Genomic DNA, 20,394 nt, shown 5'->3' with positions numbered 1-20,394 from the left:
ACTCACCTTTTCCGTGTTCCAGCGAGTGCTCCACTGACGTCACTTCCTGCAATGCCGCCCATGCAACGACGTCACTTCCTGCCCGCTACCCCTCCAGCTCGGTGCCCCCCCCCCCCCCACCCACATTGGGGGGCGGCGATTTTTTAAATTTTGCCTCAGGCAGCAAAAAGTCTAGGGCCGGCCCTGGACGTAGCATAACGTCCTGTCCTCCTGCCTCCATGGAGGCAGCTTTGAGACAGCGTAATCAGACATTACATCGGCAGGGGGCGCGCTGTATACAGAATGAGGCAGTGTAAGGCGCAGTAGGGCCGGCAGGGAGCGCTCTGTATATGGAATAAGGCAGTGTAAGGTGCAGTATGGCCGGCAGGGGGCGCGCTGGCTCTGCAGCTGGAGGCGGAACGCTTGTGCTGAGGAACGTTGGTGACGGTTATTCCTGCAGGCGGAGGGACATCAGTTTGCACAGAGCTGTTGGACCGGCCGGTGGAGACGTCAGAGGCCGGGAAAGCCCGGGGAGAGGCCGGGAAGATGGCGGAGAACATAGTGAGTGTGCGGGGGATGGGGTCACTGATCCGCAGACTGCGTGTTCTTCTCTATCATGTCCCCTGTGTGTTTCCCTGTGTCATCTTTTCCGGTGTCCACCTCTATTATGCCCCCTGTGACAGTCCCTCTCTATGATTGCCCCTAGTGTGTTACTGCTGTGTCACTTCTTCTGTGCACTCCTCATTAATGCCCCTGCCACTGTGCCCCCTATATCATGCCCTCCTTCAACCAAACTACACATTGCCAAGTATTCTGTCTACCCCTCCAATGTCTTCCTGTGTCATACTGTCCTGTGTACCTCCTATAATACCTCCTTTATTGTGTTCCACTGAGTACCTTGTATTCTGTCCCCCTGTCAGTATCTCTGTGTCAACCCGTATCCTGTCCCCCTGTCAGTTTCTCTGTGTCATCCTGTATCCTGTCCCCCTGTCAGTTTCTCTGTGTCATCCTGTATCCTGTCCCCCTGTCAGTTTCTCTGTGTCATCCTGTATCCTGTCCCCCTGTCAGTTTCTCTGTGTCATCCTGTATCCTGTCCCCCTGTCAGTTTCTCTGTGTCACCCTGTATCCTGTCCCCACTGTCAATGTCTCTGTGTCACCCTGTATCCTGTCCCCCCTGGCAATGTCTCTGTGTCACCCTGTATCCTGTCCCCCCTGGCAATGTCTCTGTGTCACCCTGTATCCTGTCCCCCCTGGCAATGTCTCTGTGTCACCCTGTATCCTGTCCCCCCTGTCAGTGTCTCTGTGTCACCCTGTATCCTGTCCCCCCTGTCAGTGTCTCTGTGTCACTCTGTATCCTGTCCCCCCTGTCAGTGTCTCTATGTCACCCTGTGTCCTGTCCCCCCTGTCAGTTTCTCTGTGTCACCCTGTGTCCTGTCCCCCTGTCAGTGTCTCTGTCACCCTGTGTCCTGTCCCCCTGTCAGTGTCTCTGTCACCCTGTGTCCTGTCCCCCCTGTCAGTTTCTCTGTGTCACCCTGTGTCCTGTCCCCCCTGTCAGTTTCTCTGTGTCACCCTGTATCCTGTCCCCCCTGTTAGTGTCTCTGTGTCACCCTGTATCCTGTCCCCCCTGTCAGTGTCTGTGTCACCCTGTACCCTGTGTCTTTGTGTCACCTTGTATCCTGTCCCCCCTGTTAGTGTCTCTGTGTCACCCTGTATCCTGTCCCCCCTGTCAGTGTCTCTGTGTCACCCTGTACCCTGTATCCTGTGTCTTTGTGTCACCTTGTATCCTGTCAGTGTCTTTGTGTCACCCTGTGTCCTGTCCCCCCTGGCAGTTTCTCTGTTTCACCCTGTATCCTGTCCCCCTTGTCAGTGACTCCGTTTCACCCTGTATCCTGTCCCCCTGTCAGTTTCTCTGTGTCACCCTGTACCCTGTCACCCTGTACCCCGTCCCCCTTTGAGCTTCTCTGTGTCATCCTGTATCCTGTCCCCCCTGTCAATGTTTGTGTCACCCTGTATCCTGTCCCCCCTGTCAATGTTTGTGTCACCCTGTATCCTGTCCCCCCTGTCAGTGTCTCTGTGTCACTCTGTATCCTGTTCCCCCTGTCAGTGTCTCTGTGTCACCCTGTATCCTGTCCCCCCTGTCAGTGTCTCTGTGTCACCCTGTATCCTGTCCCCCCTGTCAGTGTCTCTGTGTCACCCTGTATCCTGTCCCCCCTGTCAGTGTCTGTGTCACCCTGTATCCTGTCCCCCTGCTACCTGCTAGTTTCTCGGTGTCACCCTGTATCTTGTCCCCCTAACGGTGTCTCTGTGTCGCCCTGTATCTTGTCCCCCTAACGGTGTCTCTGTGGCGCCCTGTATCTTGTCCCCCTGACAGTGTCTCTGTGTTGCCCTGTATCCTGTCCCCCTGCCGGTGTCTGTGTCGCCATGTATCTTGTCACCCTGTATCTTGTCCCCCTGCTAGTGTCTCTGTGTCGCCCTGTATCCGGTCCCCCCTGTCAGTATCTCTGTGTCACCCTGTATCCTGTGCCCCCTGTCAGTATCTCTGTGTCACTCTATATCTTGTCCCCCTGCTAGTGTCTCTGTGTACCCTGTATCTTGTCCTCCTGCTAGTGTCTCTGTGTACCCTGTATCTTGTCCCCCTGCTAGTGTCTCTGTGTACCCTGTATCTTGTCCCCCTGCTAGTGTCTCTGTGTAACCCTTTATCTTGTCCCCCTGCCGGTGTCTCTGTGTCGCCCTTTATCTTGTCCCCCTGCCGGTGTCTCTGTGTCGCCCTGTATCTTGTCCCCCTGCCGGTGTCTCTGTGTCGCCCTGTATCTTGTCGCCCTGCCGGTGTCTGTGTCGCCCTGTATCCTGTCCCCCCTGCCGGTGTCTGTGTCGCCCTGTATCCTGTCCCCGTCGCCGGTGTCTGTGTCGCCCTGTATCCTGTCGCCGGTGTCTGTGTCGCCCTGTATCCTGTCGCCGGTGTCTGTGTCGCCCTGTATCCTGTCGCCGGTGTCTGTGTCGCCCTGTATCCTGTCGCCGGTGTCTGTGTCGCCCTGTATCCTGTCGCCGGTGTCTGTGTCGCCCTGTATCCTGTCGCCGGTGTCTGTGTCGCCCTGTATCCTGTCGCCGGTGTCTGTGTCGCCCTGTATCCTGTCGCCGGTGTCTGTGTCGCCCTGTATCCTGTCGCCGGTGTCTGTGTCGCCCTGTATCCTGTCGCCGGTGTCTGTGTCGCCCTGTATCCTGTCCCCCCTGCCGGTGTCTGTGTCGCCCTGTATCCTGTCCCCCCTGCCGGTGTCTGTGTCGCCCTGTATCCTGTCCCCCCTGCCGGTGTCTGCGTCGCCCTGTATCCTGTCCCCCCTGCCGGTGTCTGCGTCGCCCTGTATCCTGTCCCCCCTGCCGGTGTCTGCGTCGCCCTGTATCCTGTCCCCCCTGCCGGTGTCTGCGTCGCCCTGTATCCTGTCCCCCCTGCCGGTGTCTGCGTCACCCTGTATCCTGTCCCCCCTGCCGGTGTCTGCGTCGCCCTGTATCCTGTCCCCCCTGCCGGTGTCTGCGTCGCCCTGTATCCTGTCCCCCCTGCCGGTGTCTGCGTCGCCCTGTATCCTGTCCCCCCTGCCGGTGTCTGCGTCGCCCTGTATCCTGTCCCCCCTGCCGGTGTCTGCGTCGCCCTGTATCCTGTCCCCCCTGCCGGTGTCTGCGTCGCCCTGTATCCTGTCCCCCCTGCCGGTGTCTGCGTCGCCCTGTATCCTGTCCCCCCTGCCGGTGTCTGCGTCGCCCTGTATCCTGTCCCCCCTGCCGGTGTCTGCGTCGCCCTGTATCCTGTCCCCCCTGCCGGTGTCTGCGTCGCCCTGTATCCTGTCCCCCCTGCCGGTGTCTGCGTCGCCCTGTATCCTGTCCCCCCTGCCGGTGTCTGCGTCGCCCTGTATCCTGTCCCCCCTGCCGGTGTCTGTGTCGCCCTGTATCCTGTCCCCCCTGCCGGTGTCTGTGTCGCCCTGTATCCTGTCCCCCCTGCCGGTGTCTGTGTCGCCCTGTATCCTGTCCCCCCTGCCGGTGTCTGTGTCGCCCTGTATCCTGTCCCCCCTGCCGGTGTCTGCGTCGCCCTGTATCCTGCCCCCCCTGCCGGTGTCTGCGTCGCCCTGTATCCTGCCCCCCCTGCCGGTGTCTGCGTCGTCCTGTATCCTGTCCCCCCTGCCGGTGTCTCTGTGTAACCCTGTATCCTGTCCCCCCTGCCGGTGTCTCTGTGTAACCCTGTATCCTGTCCCCCCTGCCGGTGTCTCTGTGTAACCCTGTATCCTGTCCCCCCTGCCGGTGTCTCTGTGTAACCCTGTATCCTGTCCCCCCTGCCGGTGTCTGCGTCGCCCTGTATCCTGTCCCCCCTGCCGGTGTCTGCGTCGCCCTGTATCCTGTCCCCCCTGCCGGTGTCTGCGTCGCCCTGTATCCTGTCCCCCCTGCCGGTGTCTGCGTCGCCCTGTATCCTGTCCCCCCTGCCGGTGTCTGCGTCGCCCTGTATCCTGTCCCCCCTGCCGGTGTCTGCGTCGCCCTGTATCCTGTCCCCCCTGCCGGTGTCTCTGTGTAACCCTGTATCCTGTCCCCCCTGCCGGTGTCTGCGTCGCCCTGTATCCTGTCCCCCCTGCCGGTGTCTGCGTCGCCCTGTATCCTGTCCCCCCTGCCGGTGTCTGCGTCGCCCTGTATCCTGTCCCCCCTGCCGGTGTCTGCGTCGCCCTGTATCCTGTCCCCCCTGCCGGTGTCTGCGTCGCCCTGTATCCTGTCCCCCCTGCCGGTGTCTGTGTCGCCCTGTATCCTGTCCCCCCTGCCGGTGTCTGTGTCGCCCTGTATCCTGTCCCCCCTGCCGGTGTCTGTGTCGCCCTGTATCCTGTCCCCCCTGCCGGTGTCTGTGTCGCCCTGTATCCTGTCCCCCCTGCCGGTGTCTGTGTCGCCCTGTATCCTGTCCCCCCTGCCGGTGTCTGTGTCGCCCTGTATCCTGTCCCCCCTGCCGGTGTCTGTGTCGCCCTGTATCCTGTCCCCCCTGCCGGTGTCTGTGTCGCCCTGTATCCTGTCCCCCCTGCCGGTGTCTGTGTCGCCCTGTATCCTGTCCCCCCTGCCGGTGTCTGCGTCGCCCTGTATCCTGTCCCCCCTGCCGGTGTCTGCGTCGCCCTGTATCCTGCCCCCCCTGCCGGTGTCTGCGTCGCCCTGTATCCTGCCCCCCCTGCCGGTGTCTGCGTCGCCCTGTATCCTGTCCCCCCTGCCGGTGTCTGCGTCGCCCTGTATCCTGCCCCCCCTGCCGGTGTCTGCGTCGCCCTGTATCCTGCCCCCCCTGCCGGTGTCTGCGTCGCCCTGTATCCTGCCCCCCCTGCCGGTGTCTGCGTCGTCCTGTATCCTGTCCCCCCTGCCGGTGTCTCTGTGTAACCCTGTATCCTGTCCCCCCTGCCGGTGTCTCTGTGTAACCCTGTATCCTGTCCCCCCTGCCGGTGTCTCTGTGTAACCCTGTATCCTGTCCCCCCTGCCGGTGTCTCTGTGTAACCCTGTATCCTGTCCCCCCTGCCGGTGTCTCTGTGTAACCCTGTATCCTGTCCCCCCTGCCGGTGTCTGTGTCGCCCTGTATCTTGTCTTCCTGCCAGTGTCTCTGTGTAACCCTGTATCCTGTCCCCCCTGCCGGTGTCTGTGTCGCCCTGTATCTTGTCTTCCTGCCAGTGTCTCTGTGTAACCCTGTATCCTGTCCCCCCTGCCAGTGTCTCTGTGTAACCCTGTATCCCGTCCCCCTGCCAGTGTCTCCTGTGTCTGGCTATATAACTTTCTCATTGTGCCATGTGTGAATGTGCTCTTCCTCTACATGATACAGCTCCGGGAAAGGGGCCACGAAATACAACTATTTCAGTCCTCGGTTGAGCAGTCGTGCCGCTGATCACATGATCACTCCTGGCTCACTTCCTTTTGCTGAGTCACACTTTTTGCTTAGCGGGCCTGAACTCAAAACTTCCTCTCTGCTCTAAAAGATAAGCAACAGCATAATAACATTTAAAGAAAAACGTTTCTTTGTTACAGCTGATACAAATCCTGCAATAAATCTGCAGTGTGTCTACTTCCTGCTTTCATGGAAGCAGACGTATTGTTAACATCCTTTACATTCTAATTAGCCTCTCTGCCGTGGCAGTCAGCTGACACAGCTGAGAGATCAAATTACACTTGTGATTAGTCACAGATGAGGGGGAATAACACAGGCTAAACTTTCTATATACATACAGGGTGCATTTCTCTATGTTTTTATTCTGTCCTGTGCTAGAGTTCAGGTCCACTTTAAAGAGAACCCGAGGTGGGAATTACTTTTACTATTGGGGCACAGAGGCTGGTTGTGCGCACTAAGACCAGCCTCTGTTGCCCCATCGTGTGCCTCCATGTCCCCCCTGCTCGCCGCTATACCCCCCGCATTGCTGGCTGTGTCGCCAGCTCAATGTTTACCTTGCGCTGTCAGTCAGCGCCGCTCCCCCGCCTCCTCCGCATCGGCGCCACCCGCCGCGTCACTTCCCTCCTATCAGCGGGAGGGAAGGGACACGGGCGGGTGCGCCGATGCGGAGGAGGCAGGGGAGCAGCGCTGACTGACAGCGCAAGGTAAACATTGAGCTGGCGACACGCTGCGTGTCGCCAGCAATGCGGGGGGTATAGCGGCGAGCAGGGGGGACATGGAGGCACACGATGGGGCAACAGAGGCTGGTCTTAGTGCGCACAACCAGCCTCTGTGCCCCAATAGTAAAAGTAATTCCCACCTCGGGTTCTCTTTAAAGGGCAACTGAAGTGAGAAGAATATGGAAGATGCCATATTTATTTCCTTTTAAACAATACCAGTTGCCTGGTTGACTTGCTGATCCATTTGGCTGCTTTAGTATTTAAATAACACTAGAAACAAGTATGGGGCTAGTCTTGTCAGATCAGACAATAATGTCAGAAACGCCTGTTCTGCTGCATGCTTGTTCAGGGTCTATGGCTAAATATATAAGAGGCAGGGATCAGCAGGACAGCCAGGCAACTGGTATTATAGCCCTTTCACTTCAGGTCCATTTAAAAGACATCTGTAACGAGAGGGCTATGGAGGCTGCCAAATTTATTTCCTTTTAAGCAACATTATTGTCAGATCTGACAAGATTAGCTGCATGCTTGTTTCTGGTAGCATTCAAACTACTGCAGTCAAATACCAGGCAACTGGTATTGTTTAAAAAAAAAAAAAAAAAAAACAGCCTCCATATTCTTAACAAAACTTACAATAATGAATTGACTATGGCAAGCTCAAGTACTCAGAGTCCTAATAAAGTACTCCCTGTGGTACACACACCAGATGTTGAGACGCTAGGATCTAGACTGTAACCCAGAGAAAGGATCACATGTCACGGGTTATCGTGTGACAAGACAAGGGGCGTCGCTTTGATCAGCTAATGATGTGATTGGATTTCACCGCTGCTTTGCTGGGAAAACGGAAATGCATGGTATGTAAACATTTTCATGCAAATTTGAAGTTAATTACTTCAAATTTCATGTAATTTAACTCCATTGGTATGAACAAAAAGCGCATACAAAACGCACACAAAAAATAATCTGAACTGAAAAATTGCAGCATCGGAAAAGCAGAAAAACACACATAAAAAGCCAGAAAATCGCAGGGATATGTGTGACACATTCAATCGCCATAAATCCAGTGCAGATGCTAGAGCTATATCCATCAATAATAATAAATAACTCAATAATGTTGGTAAACTTACAGAGAACCAGAGACGAAGCACCCTCATGTATTTTACCATATATATCAACGGGAACATGACAGTAAACACCTGCTCTGCTCTCTGTTTCATTCTTCACTGCTCAGTCTTCTTATCAGCTCGGATAAGAATCCCTGACTGAGCATTCAGTCTAGCTTTGCTCAGGAATGATTATAGCTGAGTCAGTCTTCTGTGATGTCTTTTCAAGCCCAAGCCTGCCCCCTCCTGGCTCTGCTTTCCTGCTACGAGGATACATAGCAGCAAAGCAGAGCCACAAGGGGGAAGACTTGGGCTTGAAAAGACATCACAGAAGACTGACTCAGCTACAATCATTATGGGGCAAAGCTAGACTGCATGCTCAGTCCGGGATTTTATCAGAGCTGATAACAAGACTGAACAGTGAAAAATGAAACAAATAGCAGAGTAGGTGTTTACTGTTATGTTCCCATTGATATATATGGTAAAATACATGAGGGTGCTTCGTCTCTGGTTCTCTTTAAGCAACAGCGACAAAAAATAATAGTGTAACTCATTTCCGACCTCACAGTCTCCTTACGAGACCCTGAGCAGAGGAGTAAAAAGGAAGTCTTGACTTACCTGGGGCTGGAATTACCTGGAGCCTGCGAGGTCTCTTGGTGTCCTCTGGGTCCCCTCAGTGGTCCCGCTTGCGACTTTGGCTGAAGTGGTGCATGTGCTGTGCAGGCACCCGGTGTGTCATCACGCCCGTCGCTGCATGGGTCCTGCAGTCTTTTGAGTACCGCGTATGCACAAACCCCTCACAGCGTCGTGCGTAGGTGATGCGCCAGGTGACTGGACGGCACATGCGCGACTTTGCTTCGAAGTGTCTCACCTACCGGAGCCGCCAGCGGGACCAGGGAGGGGACCCAGAGGACAACGAGGGACTTTGCGGGCTACGGAGGACTGTAGGAAGCTCCAGGTAATTCCAGATTTCCTTTTTACATATCTGCTCAGGGTGCCTTTAAAGCCTACCTACTTGAAGACTCTTAAAAAGATACCAAATGCCTTAAAGGATACCACAACTGAAATGTGGCATAATGAGATAGACATGGGTATGTACAGTGCCTAGCACACAAATAACTATGCTCTGTTCCTTTTTTTCTTTCTCTGCCTGAAAGAGGTAAATATCAGGTATGTAAGTGGCTGACTCAGTCCTGACTCAGACAGGAAGTGACTACAGTGTGACCTTCACTGATAAGAAATTCCAACTATAAAACACTTTCCTAGAAGAAAATGGCTTCTGAGAGCAAGAAAGAGATAAAAAAGGGGGAAATTCTTATCAGTGAGGGTCACACTGTAGTCACTTCCTGTCTGAGTCAGGACTGAGTCAGCCACTTACATACCTGATATTTACCTCTTTCAGGCAGAGAAAGAAAAAAAGGAACACAGCATAGTTATTTGTGTACTAGGCACTGTACATACCCATGTCTATCTCATTATGCCACATGTCAGTTGTGGTATCCTTTAAAGAGAACCTGACCTGAAAATAAAGTCAAAATAACCATACACAGGTCATACTTACCTCCTGTGTAGTCTACTCCTCAATCTCCTTCTCCTCTCCTGCATCCCATTTGTACACTGTGATCAATGGAATTCTCCGTCCTCCATTTTAAAAATGGCCATTACCTCATAACAGCTTCCTGGTCAGCACACTGTTAAGCTGTAATATCACCCACTTGAGCCATAGGGAAACATGGACATTACCTTGCACATTCAGTTGTAACTAACAGCTGCAGATATATAACTGACAGCAACTGGTAGATTTCAGTTCTGACAAAATATTGTCAGAACTGGAAGGGATCACTGTAAGAAGAAAATGGTGAGCCTCTGAGAGGAACTGGCGGTGAGGTTAGTATGTAATATTCATTTGCAGCTACATCATGTGTTTATTTTAAATAATTTTCCTCACTTCAGGTTCCCTTTAACTTACATGCTACCAGTGTCAGTCACGTGACTTCTGCTCTTTGGAATGGAGTGGCAGCCTCCCTTCTGCAGACCATGCCTCTTCCCCTCCCTTCCCCATAGATGCTTCATCCCACCTTCATTAATCCCTACAGGAGTGGAATTGAGTGACAGCTTGGCCACGCCCTTCCCAACATCCGGAGGGGAGGGGTGGTAAGTGGCCACACCTCCCCTTGCCAGAAATCCCCTGTGCCAGAAATCCCCTGTGCTTTGCGCCTGGACTGAAGTAGTATAAAATTAACCATTAACGTGTGTGTGTGTGTGTGTGTGTGTGTGTGTGTGTGTGTGTGTGTGTGTGTGTGTGTGTGTGTGTGTGTGTGTGTGTGTGTGTGTGTGTGTGTTTCAAGGAGCACTCACAATTTGCAGTTTCCGCCGGTCTTGCACTCTCCTGGCCACAGCAATCCCAGCACAGAGATGTACTCACATCGATGGACTTCATCTCCCAGCATGCATTACGGCGACTGGAAACTCGTATCACCACCGAGGGAGCTTCATACTGCGGTTGCTCCCTGGTGAACATGGTGATCTCCATACAGACGGTGGACTAGAGGAACAAAAGTTAAATAATGGCGCTCCTCCAACCTTTAGCCCCCCAAATGCACCCTGTATTATGAACCACCCTTATGGGAAGGTTCATGTTAGAATTTTTCAGATCCAGGTGCTGCGGTTGCTTTAACTAGGGTAGCACGGTGACGTAGTGGTTAGCACTCTTACATTGCAGCTCTGTATCCCTGGTTCAAATCCCTGTATCTGCATAGGTTTCCTCCAGGCCCTCAGATTTCCTTCCACATCCCACAAAACATACAGATAAGTTTATTGGCTTTCCCCTAAATTGGCTATAGACTGCGATACATACCCTACACGATACATACATAGACATATGACTATGGTAGGGATTTGATTGTGAGTTCTGCAAGGGACAGGTAAATTAAGTGACAAGACAAAATAATATATACTCTGTACAGCGCTACGGAAGATGTCATTGCTATATAAATAGTAATAACTTCCTGCCGTGTCGCTGTCCAGGGACAGGAAGTGACTGCCGCAGACAGCAATAAACGCATGACAGGTTCTTGAGGCGAAAAAAGTTGTCCGAAGCTGAATTAATGCTCACTATGTCGGGATTAATGTTTCTGTTTGTTCACCATGCCTGAGTAAATGTGTCTATAGATGATTTTCTCTGTTTTCCCCGCAGGTTATTCGCATCCAGTCCCCTGAAGGAGTAAAGCGCATCAATGCGACCAAACGAGAAACGGCAGCGACATTTCTGAAAAAGGTGCCTCCTCTTTTATTACCGTTACTGAAGCTTTAAATCGTAACACCTGAAGTAAGAGGGATATGGAGGCTGACATATTTATTTATATTTAAAAAGAATCTGTAATTTAAAAAACCCCTCTGGGGGATAATTACCTGGGCGTCCCTCCGTTTGAGTGCAGGGACCTCCACCCCCCCCCCCCCCCCCGAACTGCGGTGAGGTAAATATTTACCTCACACGATCCTGCGCAGGTGCACTAGCGGCTCCTTGTTCAGGTAAGGCAGAAATAGCCGAACCCGATCGATCCACTTTACTGCGCAGACGCAGGTCCTTTGCGCCGGCGCAGTAGAGCAGATAAGATCGGGTTTGGCTATTTCTGCCTTACCTGAACGAAGAGTGCGCCTGCGCAGGATCGCGTGAGGTAAATATTCCCGCTTGTCAAGCCGGTTTGTCGAGGAGGTTTCGGGGGAACCAGCGCAGGATCCCCCAGGCTTTTGAGGACGGGAAAGTCTCATTGGGATGCCGAGGCTTCCCCGTCCCGAGGTAAGTATCCCCCAGAGGGTTTTTTTTTTTTTTAAAGGACAACTGTAGCGAGAGGGGTAAGGAGGCTGCCATGTTTATTTACTTTTCAGCAATACCAGTTGCCTGGCTATCCTGCTGATCCTCTGCCTCTAATGCTTTCAGCCACAGACCCTGAACAAGCATGCAGCAGATCAGGTGTTTCTGACTTAAAGTGGACCCAAATGAAAAATACAAGATTTCAGAAATAAAATCTATTTTCTAAATTATAATAATAAATAGCAGCCTTTTTTCAGCTGCATGATGACAAATATAAAATATTGCACATTTATTGGAGAAACCCCTCCCTTCCTTTCATATTGCCGGGATTTTTCCGGCAAACTGGTGGAGTAGATGGTGTCCGGCAATGGAGGAATTGCTAATGGCTGCCACCTGTATAACCCTAGCTATGAAAAGAGAAGGGTGAAAAGCATGCACTGAAATAATCATAGGTTTGAAGGAGTGTTTATTTATCTTTGTATGTGCCAGAGCGGTGCAACTAAATATTTTTAACCTCCTGAACGGTATGGACGAGCTCAGCTCGTCCATCACCGCCGGAGGCTGCTGCTCAGGCCCTGCTGGGCCGATATTCTTCAAATAAAAAGCAGCACACGCAGCCGGCACTTTGCCAGCCGCGTGTGGTGCCTGATCGCCGCCGCTCTGCGGCGATCCGCCGCGAGCAGCGGCGAAAGAGGGTCCCCCCAGCCGCCCGAGCCCTGCGCAGCCGGACCAATCAGTTCCGGCCAGCGCTAAGGGCTGGATCGGAGGCGGCTGACGTCAGGACGTCGGCTGACGTCCATGACGTCACTCCGCTCGTCGCCATGGCGACGAGGAAAGCCAAACAAGGAAGGCTGCTCATTGCGGCCTACCTTGTTTATTCTGGGCGCCGGAGGCGATCGGAAGAACGCCTCCGGAGCGCCCTCTAGTGGGCTTTCATGCAGCCAACTTTCAGTTGGCTGCATGAAATAGTTTGTTTTTATTAAAAAAAACCCTCCCGCAGCCTCCCTGGCGATCTCAATAGAACACCGGGGAGGTTAATTAAAAAAATGTTTGGTTTGGGTCCGCTTTAACTGTCAGATCTGACAAGGTTAGCCATGTGCTTGTTTCTGTTGTTATTCAGACACTACTGCAGCCAAATAGACCAGCAGGGCTGACAGGCAACTGATATTGTTTAAAAGGTGTTTCAGGTGTGTGATTTAGATACTACTGCAGCCAAAGAGATCAGCAGGATTGCCAGGCAACTGGTAACAGGAAATGAATATGGCAGCCTCCTTATCCCTTTCACTTCAGGTTGCCTTTAACCCCCTTGGCGGTATGAAAAATACCGCCAGGGGGCAGCGCAGCAGTTTTTTTTTTTTTTTTTTTTTTTTTTAAATCAGTGTTTTCCCAACAGCAATAAGCAACAAACCAGAGCTCTCCCTCTGAGGCAATGTCCTCCTTCTTCAAAAGTGAGCCATAGAGACTACATGCATCAAAAGTCAGTGCAGGTTTAAAAAGTCATTGTAAGGTTGCAAAATGGCTCAGGTCACAGATAACGTCCAGGAAACATCAGAAACAAAAACGACAATATCTAAGCGTAACCCGTTTATTTAGATAAAATTTCTTTAAAAGGCAGTAGATATAAAACAATAACTCACATACGGGACCCATAAACTGGGAACCTCGGAAGATAAGCACGCATGTAATGGTCAATCGTAGATCAATAGACAATGGTGCCGCCTGTTACCTTCCCGACCGGTTTCGCAGTCTTGCGACATCAGGGGAGATGATGTAAGACTGCGAAACCGGTCGGGTCAGGGGAGATGACGCAAGACTGCGAAACTGTTCGGGAAGGTAACAGGCTGCATCATTGTCTATTGATCTACGATTGACCATTACATGCGTGCTAATCTTCTGGGGTTCCCAGTTTATGGGCCCCGTATGTAAGTTATTGTTTTTATATCTACTGCCTTTTTAAAGAAATTTTATCTAAATAAACGGGTTACGCTTAGATATTGCCGTTTTTGTTTTCCTACATAAATTCCTGAAACTTTACCTCCATACGGATGTCCACTGGATCTTCACGACGTCTGATGTTCCCTGGACGTTATCTGTGACCTGAGCCATTTTACTACCTTATAATGTGGGTTGTTGGGAGCTGGTAAGTCTTTTCTTGTGTTGATGTTTGGCGGATACCTACCTCTGAGCATTTGATGTATTGTGGTGAAGACTTTATCATTCCCTACATAAAATGATTTTTTAAACCTGCGCTGACCTTTGATGTATGACTGACTTCTGAACTTTTGGCCATTGTTATTCTCGGCGGCGGTTCTATTGTTTCTTGGCGCTGATATATTTGCTATTATATAGAGACTACAAGCACAGTGTGTCAGTTATACTCACCCTCACTCCAGCGCCTCCGGCAGCCTCTCTGCAGACAGGCTAGCCTTCGGATACTGAACACATTTCAGAGCCTCCTTTACAACAAAACGTGGCTTTTTATTGTGCTGCTATTATAGTCAGACTACGGGGAAAGCAAAAGGCCAAAGTATTCTCTATACAGTATAATCTCATTATAATAAACTCTGATATAGTAAACATTTGGGTATAATAAACTAAGCGCCCAGGTCCCGGCCAAACCCCATTATAAATATATGGGAGTAACATCTGGTATAGTTAACTCTGATAGAATAGAACTTTTGTTATAGTAAGCATGTTTTCTGGCCCCTGCAGTATTCTGTATCCGGTGTAATGTCTGATTGCGCTGCCCGGAAGCTCCCTTCCACACTGAGTAGCACATATGCTCAGTGTGAAGTTAATGATGCTGCTGATGGTAAAATAATAAATATCTCCGCTTCCACACATCCTACACTCCTGAAATATTCAGGGTAGGGAGGGGACCCCCCGAACGACCTCTATGCCAAATTGCAGCCCCCGAGCCCTGCTGGTTCAGGAGATAGATTAGAGAAATCTATCTCGGGAACCAGTGGGGCTCGGGCGCTGCAATTTGGCATAGAGGTCGTTCGGGTGGTCCCCTCCCTACCCTGAAAATTTGGAGATTGTAGGATGTGAGGAAATGGAGATATTTAGTATTTTACCACCAGCAGCATAATTAAATAGGAACTGTGGGCCGCACAGTCTCCTACTGCGCATGCGCGGCTGCGCAAATCAACAGGCAGCGCAATCAGACACAACACCGGCTATAGTGGAAAGTGGGCGGGCGCATGTGTCATATGTCAGTCAGAGGACCATGAGCCGTGGTTGGTGGGCAGGCTGACTGCCACTTGTAGCAATCTTGCTAGCTACACACAACTTTTGGCCTGTGTGGATTACCTCAAAAAGTACCAGCCAATGAAACCTGCATGCCTGTGTGAGCTGCTGCCTGATTACTGAGGGACTTTCCTGCCATATGTGATGTGTGCATGGCTGCAATGCTACAGTGTCATCCAGGCTGCATAGAAATGTGGACAGTGCAGCACACTATGGGCTCGATCCACAAAAGCATGCTAAGTTTGAAAAGGCCCTTAGCACACGTAAAGGGCTTTAGGTCGCACTAAGCTTTGTGCGCTAAGTTAGCGTGCGCAAAGTTTAGCGCCTAAAACTATAACGTCGCACCGGGTGAGCCCGAAACGGGTGCAACGTAATAGGCGCTAAACTTTGTGCGCAATGAGTAAAAGCTGTGGGCGTGCTAGCTACTTAGCACTGTAGTTAGGACGTCCACAGCTTTTAGGCTTGCTAACTAAGTTGGCACGCTTTTGTGAATTGAGGCCAATCAGTACTGTACCTGCATTAACTGGTGAGACCTATGCTTCCCGTGCCAGCTGTTGCATGATTATTGCATGCAAATCCCTGCATATTGATCTAGCTTAGACACTGCCTGCGTTTGCTTGCTGAAGCATTGAAAAAAAAGACCCCCAATTATTGACTGAAATAAGATCTAGTTCTATGGCATACTTTGTGCTTCTGAGTATGAGTATTTCTGATATAGTAAACGTCCGATACAGTAAAGCACTTTGCCCGGTCCCTTGGAGTTTACTATAAAGGGATTCTACTGTAGTGGCCACTGATATGGAGAGGATCGGCGTCCCGGGGAGGGGCAGTCAGTGGGATTGCTGGTAACTCCATGTTTATGTGTTAATGCACATAAATGCAGCAAGAGCTGTGTAAATGTGCAAAACAAATAGCATAATGTTTGCATCAACTCTGAATTGCTAGCATCTCACTGAGCCTCCCTGGTGCCAGGAGCAGAGCGGGTTATTTGCAGCAGGCAGAGGCCCCTGGGAGGACACCCCCCCCCCCCCCCTCCCTCCATAAGACAGAGCTGTCAGCCGTACATCCCTGACACGCAGCAGAAAAGCTCTGAATGACCAGATAAGCCTTTAAATACTCCTGGATGTTGGAAGTTCTCACCAAAACTTCAGACAGCTTACAGAGTAATCGGGGAGCCTGGCCGTCCGGAGTGCTTAATCCGGCCAGACTCCACCAGTTTATCCAGCCTGATCTATTACAGCTTCCCAGGTATACAGAGCTTCAGTCGCACAGCAGGCGGGACACCTTCACAGTCCTCCGCTGCTACCTGGGTCATATCGCACCCCAGTGAGGATGGCTGAAAGATGTAGTCGCTGGCTGCGTAGTTATTCTCCATATTTGATGAGCTTGTGAAATTTACTGAACAGAACACAAAACTGGCTGTATTGGGGAATCGCCATATGTCAGGTGAAGGTTCCTGTGCGCACTTATTTGTTCAATGCAAGCTGTCTAGTGAGTGACCGATCTCTAGGGGAAGGGGTAGCCAGGGGGATACTTATCTGTGAGCAGGGGGATTTACTCTGTGCCTGTACTGATAGGAAACTAGCTGCAGTGTGTGCTGATCTCTGCTACCTCCAGTATGTACAGTATAAGCTGTTACTCTGTCCCTGTACTGATAGTAAACTAGCTGCAGTGTGTGCTGATCTCTGCTGCCTCCAGTATGTACAGTATAAGCTGTTACTCTGTGCATGTACTGATAGTAAACTAGCTGCAGTGTGTGCTGATCTCTGCTACCTCCAGTATGCACAGTATAAGCTGTTACTCTGTGTCTGTACTGATAGTAAACTAGCTGCAGTGTGTGCTGATCTCTGCTACCCCCAGTATGCACAGTATAAGCTGTTACTCTGTCCCTGTACTGATAGTAAACTAGCTGCAGTGTGTGCTGATCTCTGCTGCCTCCAGTATGTACAGTATAAGCAGTTACTCTGTGCATGTACTGATAGTAAACTAGCTGCAGTGTGTGCTGATCTCTGCTACCTCCAGTATGCACAGTATAAGCTGTTACTCTGTGTCTGTACTGATAGTAAACTAGCTGCAGTGTGTGCTGATCTCTGCTACCCCCAGTATGCACAGTATAAGCTGTTACTCTGTCCCTGTACTGATAGTAAACTAGCTGCAGTGTGTGCTGATCTCTGCTGTCTCCAGTATGTACAGTATAAGCTGTTACTCTGTGCATGTACTGATAGTAAACTAGCTGCAGTGTGTGCTGATCTCTGCTACCTCCAGTATGCACAGTATAAGCTGTTACTCTGTGCCTGTACTGATAGTAAACTAGCTGCAGTGTGTGCTGATCACTGCTGCCTCCAGTTTGTACAGTATAAGCTGTTACTCTGTGCCTGTACTGATAGTAAACTAGCTGCAGTGTGTGCTGATCTCTGCTGCCTCCAGTATATACAGTATAAGCTGTTACTCTGTCCCTGTACTGATAGTAAACTAGCTGCTGTGTGTGCTGATCTCTGCTACCTCCAGTATGTACAGTATAAGCTGTTACTCTGTGTCTGTACTGATAGTAAACTAGCTGCAGTGTGTGCTGATCTCTGCTACCCCCAGTATGCACAGTATAAGCTGTTACTCTGTCCCTGTACTGATAGTAAACTAGCTGCAGTGTGTGCTGATCTCTGCTGCCTCCAGTATGTACAGTATAAGCTGTTACTCTGTGCATGTACTGATAGTAAACTAGCTGCAGTGTGTGCTGATCTCTGCTACCTCCAGTATGCACAGTATTGTTACTCTGTGCCTGTACTGATAGTAAACTAGCTGCAGTGTGTGCTGATCACTGCTGCCTCCAGTTTGTACAGTATAAGCTGTTACTCTGTGCCTGTACTGATAGTAAACTAGCTGCAGTGTGTGCTGATCTCTGCTGCCTCCAGTATATACAGTATAAGCTGTTACTCTGTGCCTGTACTGATAGTAAACTAGCTGCAGTGTGTGCTGATCTCTGCTACCTCCAGTATGTACAGTATAAGCTTTTACTCTGTGCCTGTACTGATAGTAAACTAGCTGCAGTGTGTGCTGATCTCTGCTGCCTCCAGTATGTACAATATAAGCTGTTACTCTGTGCCTGTACTGATAGTAAACTAGCTGCAGTGTGTGCTGATCTCTGCTGCCTCCAGTATGTACAGTATAAGCTGTGACTCTGTACCTGTACTGATAGGAAATTACCTGCAATTTGTGCTGATCTCTGCCACCTCCAGTATGTACATTATAAGCCGTTAAACTCTGCCTGTATTGATAGAAAAATAGCTGCAGTGTGTGCTGATCTCTGCTACCCCCAGTATGCTCAGTATAAGCTGTCACTCTGTGCCTGTACTGATAGTAAACTAGCTGCAATGTGTGCTGATCTCTGCTGCCTCCAGTATGTACAGTATAAGCTGTCACTCTGTGCCTGTACTGATCGTAAACTAGCTGCAGTGTGCGCTGATCTCTGCTACCTCCAGTATGTACAGTATAAGCAGTTACTCTGTGCCTGTACTAATAGTAAAATAGCTGCAGTGTGTGCTGATCTCTGCTGCCTCCAATATGTACAGTATAAGCTGTTACTCTGTGCCTGTACTGATAGTAAACTAGTTGCAGTGTGTGCTGATCTCTGCTGCCTCCAGTATGTACAATATAAGCTGTTACTCTGTGCCTGTACTGATAGTAAACTAGCTGCAGTGTGTGCTGATCTCTGCTGCCTCCAGTATGTACAGTATAAGCTGTTACTCTGTACCTGTACTGATAGTAAATTACCTGCAATTTGTGCTGATCTCTGCCACCTCCAGTATGTACATTATAAGCCGTTAAACTCTGCCTGTATTGATAGAAAAATAGCTGCAGTGTGTGCTGATCTCTGCTACCCCCATTATGCTCAGTATAAGCTGTTACTCTGTGCCTGTACTGATAGTAAATTGCCTGCAGTGTATGCTGAATTCTGCTACCTCAGGTTTATACAGCATAAGCTTTTGCATACAGTGATAGTAAACTAGCTGACAGGTATGCTGCCTCCTCCAGTATGTGCAGTATTAGCTGCAGTGTGTGCTGATCTCTGCTACCCCCAATATGTACAGTACAGTATTACTCTGTGCCTGTACTGATAGTATACTAGCTGCAGTGTGTGCTGATCACTGCTGCCTCCAGTATGTGCAGTATAAGCTGTTATGCTGGGGATACGCGGTACGTTTCTGTACCGTGTATCGACCAGCTGATCCGGCCAGCTGATAATATTCAGCTGGTCTGATCACGCTGCTCGACCCCCGCCGGCAGACAATGGCAGGGAATCGAGCAGCTGATAAGGAGCGTCGGCGGGGACGAGCGGTAATCGATCCGCGCGGAGGAGGGGGGACGCGGCGGGAGTCGTTTCTGGCCGGATCGACCCGTGTATTCCCAGCATTACTCTGTGCCTGTACTGATAGTAAACTAGCTGCAGTGTGTGCTGATCTCTGCTACCTCCAGTATGTACAGTATAAGCAGTTACTCTGTGCCTGTACTGATAGTATACTAGCTGCAGTGTGTGCTGATCGCTGCTGCCTCCAGCATGTACAGTATAAGCTGTTACTCTGTGCCTGTACTGATAGTAAACTAGCTGCAGTGTGTGCTGATCTCTGCTACCTCCAGTATGTACAGTATAAGCAGTTACTCTGTGCCTGTACTGATAGTAAACTAGCTGCAGTGTGTGCTGATCTCTGCTACCACCAGTATGCACAGTATAAGCTGTTACTCTGTGCCTGTACTGATAGTAAACTAGCTGCAGTGTGTGCTGATCTCGGCTACCACCAGTATGTACAGTATAAGCTGTTACTCTGTGCCTGTACGGATAGTAAACTAGCTGCAGTGTGTGCTGATCTCTGCTACCACCAGTATGTACAGTATAAGCGGTTACTCTGTGCCTGTACTGATAGTAAACTAGCTGCAGTGTGTGCTGATCTCTGCTACCACCAGTATGTACAGCATAAGGGCCTTTTTCCACTACCCTGCAATTTGTGATTCGATTCTGATCCCAAATCGCAAGGTACATTAAACTAATGGAAACTGCAGCAGCAATTTCCATTAGTGCGATCCGATTGCAATGCAATTTTTCGTCAAAGCGCAATCGTCGTCCTGCGGCTTTTTGTATGCAATTGAGCCATACAATGAGTATAGTAGCTCAATCGCAAAGTGGAAATTGAAACGCGATTGCAATCATGATGAGGAAACTAGCTGCAGTGTGTGCTGATCACTGCTACCTCGGATTTATAGATTTATACAGCATAAGCTTTTACTCTGTGCATATAGTGATAGTAAACTAGCTGCAGTGTATGCTGCTCCCTCCAGTATGTACAGTATTAGCTGCAGTGTGTGCTGATCTCTGCTACCCCCAGTAGGTACAGTACAGTATTACTCTGTGCCTGTACTGATAGTAAACTAGCTGCAGTGTGTGCTGATCTCTGCTGCCTCCAGTATAAACTGTCACTCTGTGCCTGTACTGACAGTAAAGTAGCTGCAGCACGTGCTGATCTCTACTATCTCCAGTATGTACAGTATAAGCTGTTACTCTGTGCATATAGTGATAGTAAACTAGCTGCAGCGTGTGTTGCTTTCCCCAGTGTGTACTGTATTGCAGTGTGTGCTGATCCCTGGTTTATAAGATGTATTTCT

At 50.5% G+C, this 20,394-nt stretch overlaps 1 protein-coding gene across 1 annotated transcript in view; it reads left to right on the top strand.

The window, feature by feature from the left end:
• The first annotated feature begins 417 nt into the window (after window positions 1–417).
• The window catches only part of NPLOC4 (NPL4 homolog, ubiquitin recognition factor), a 91,594-nt gene continuing 71,617 nt past the window's right edge, over window positions 418–20,394 (top strand). Inside the window, exons 1-2 of the mRNA XM_068263374.1 lie at window positions 418–540; window positions 10,876–10,956. Of these exons, the coding sequence (XP_068119475.1) occupies window positions 526–540; window positions 10,876–10,956 (96 nt within the window). The 5' untranslated portion in view covers window positions 418–525. The remainder of the gene's footprint in view (window positions 541–10,875; window positions 10,957–20,394) is intronic.

Source organism: Hyperolius riggenbachi, chromosome 12, assembly GCF_040937935.1.
Source record: "Hyperolius riggenbachi isolate aHypRig1 chromosome 12, aHypRig1.pri, whole genome shotgun sequence".
Taxonomy (NCBI): Eukaryota; Metazoa; Chordata; class Amphibia; order Anura; family Hyperoliidae; genus Hyperolius; species Hyperolius riggenbachi.
Note: the sequence above shows the minus strand (reverse complement) of the source record. Positions and strands in the feature narration are given on the sequence as shown.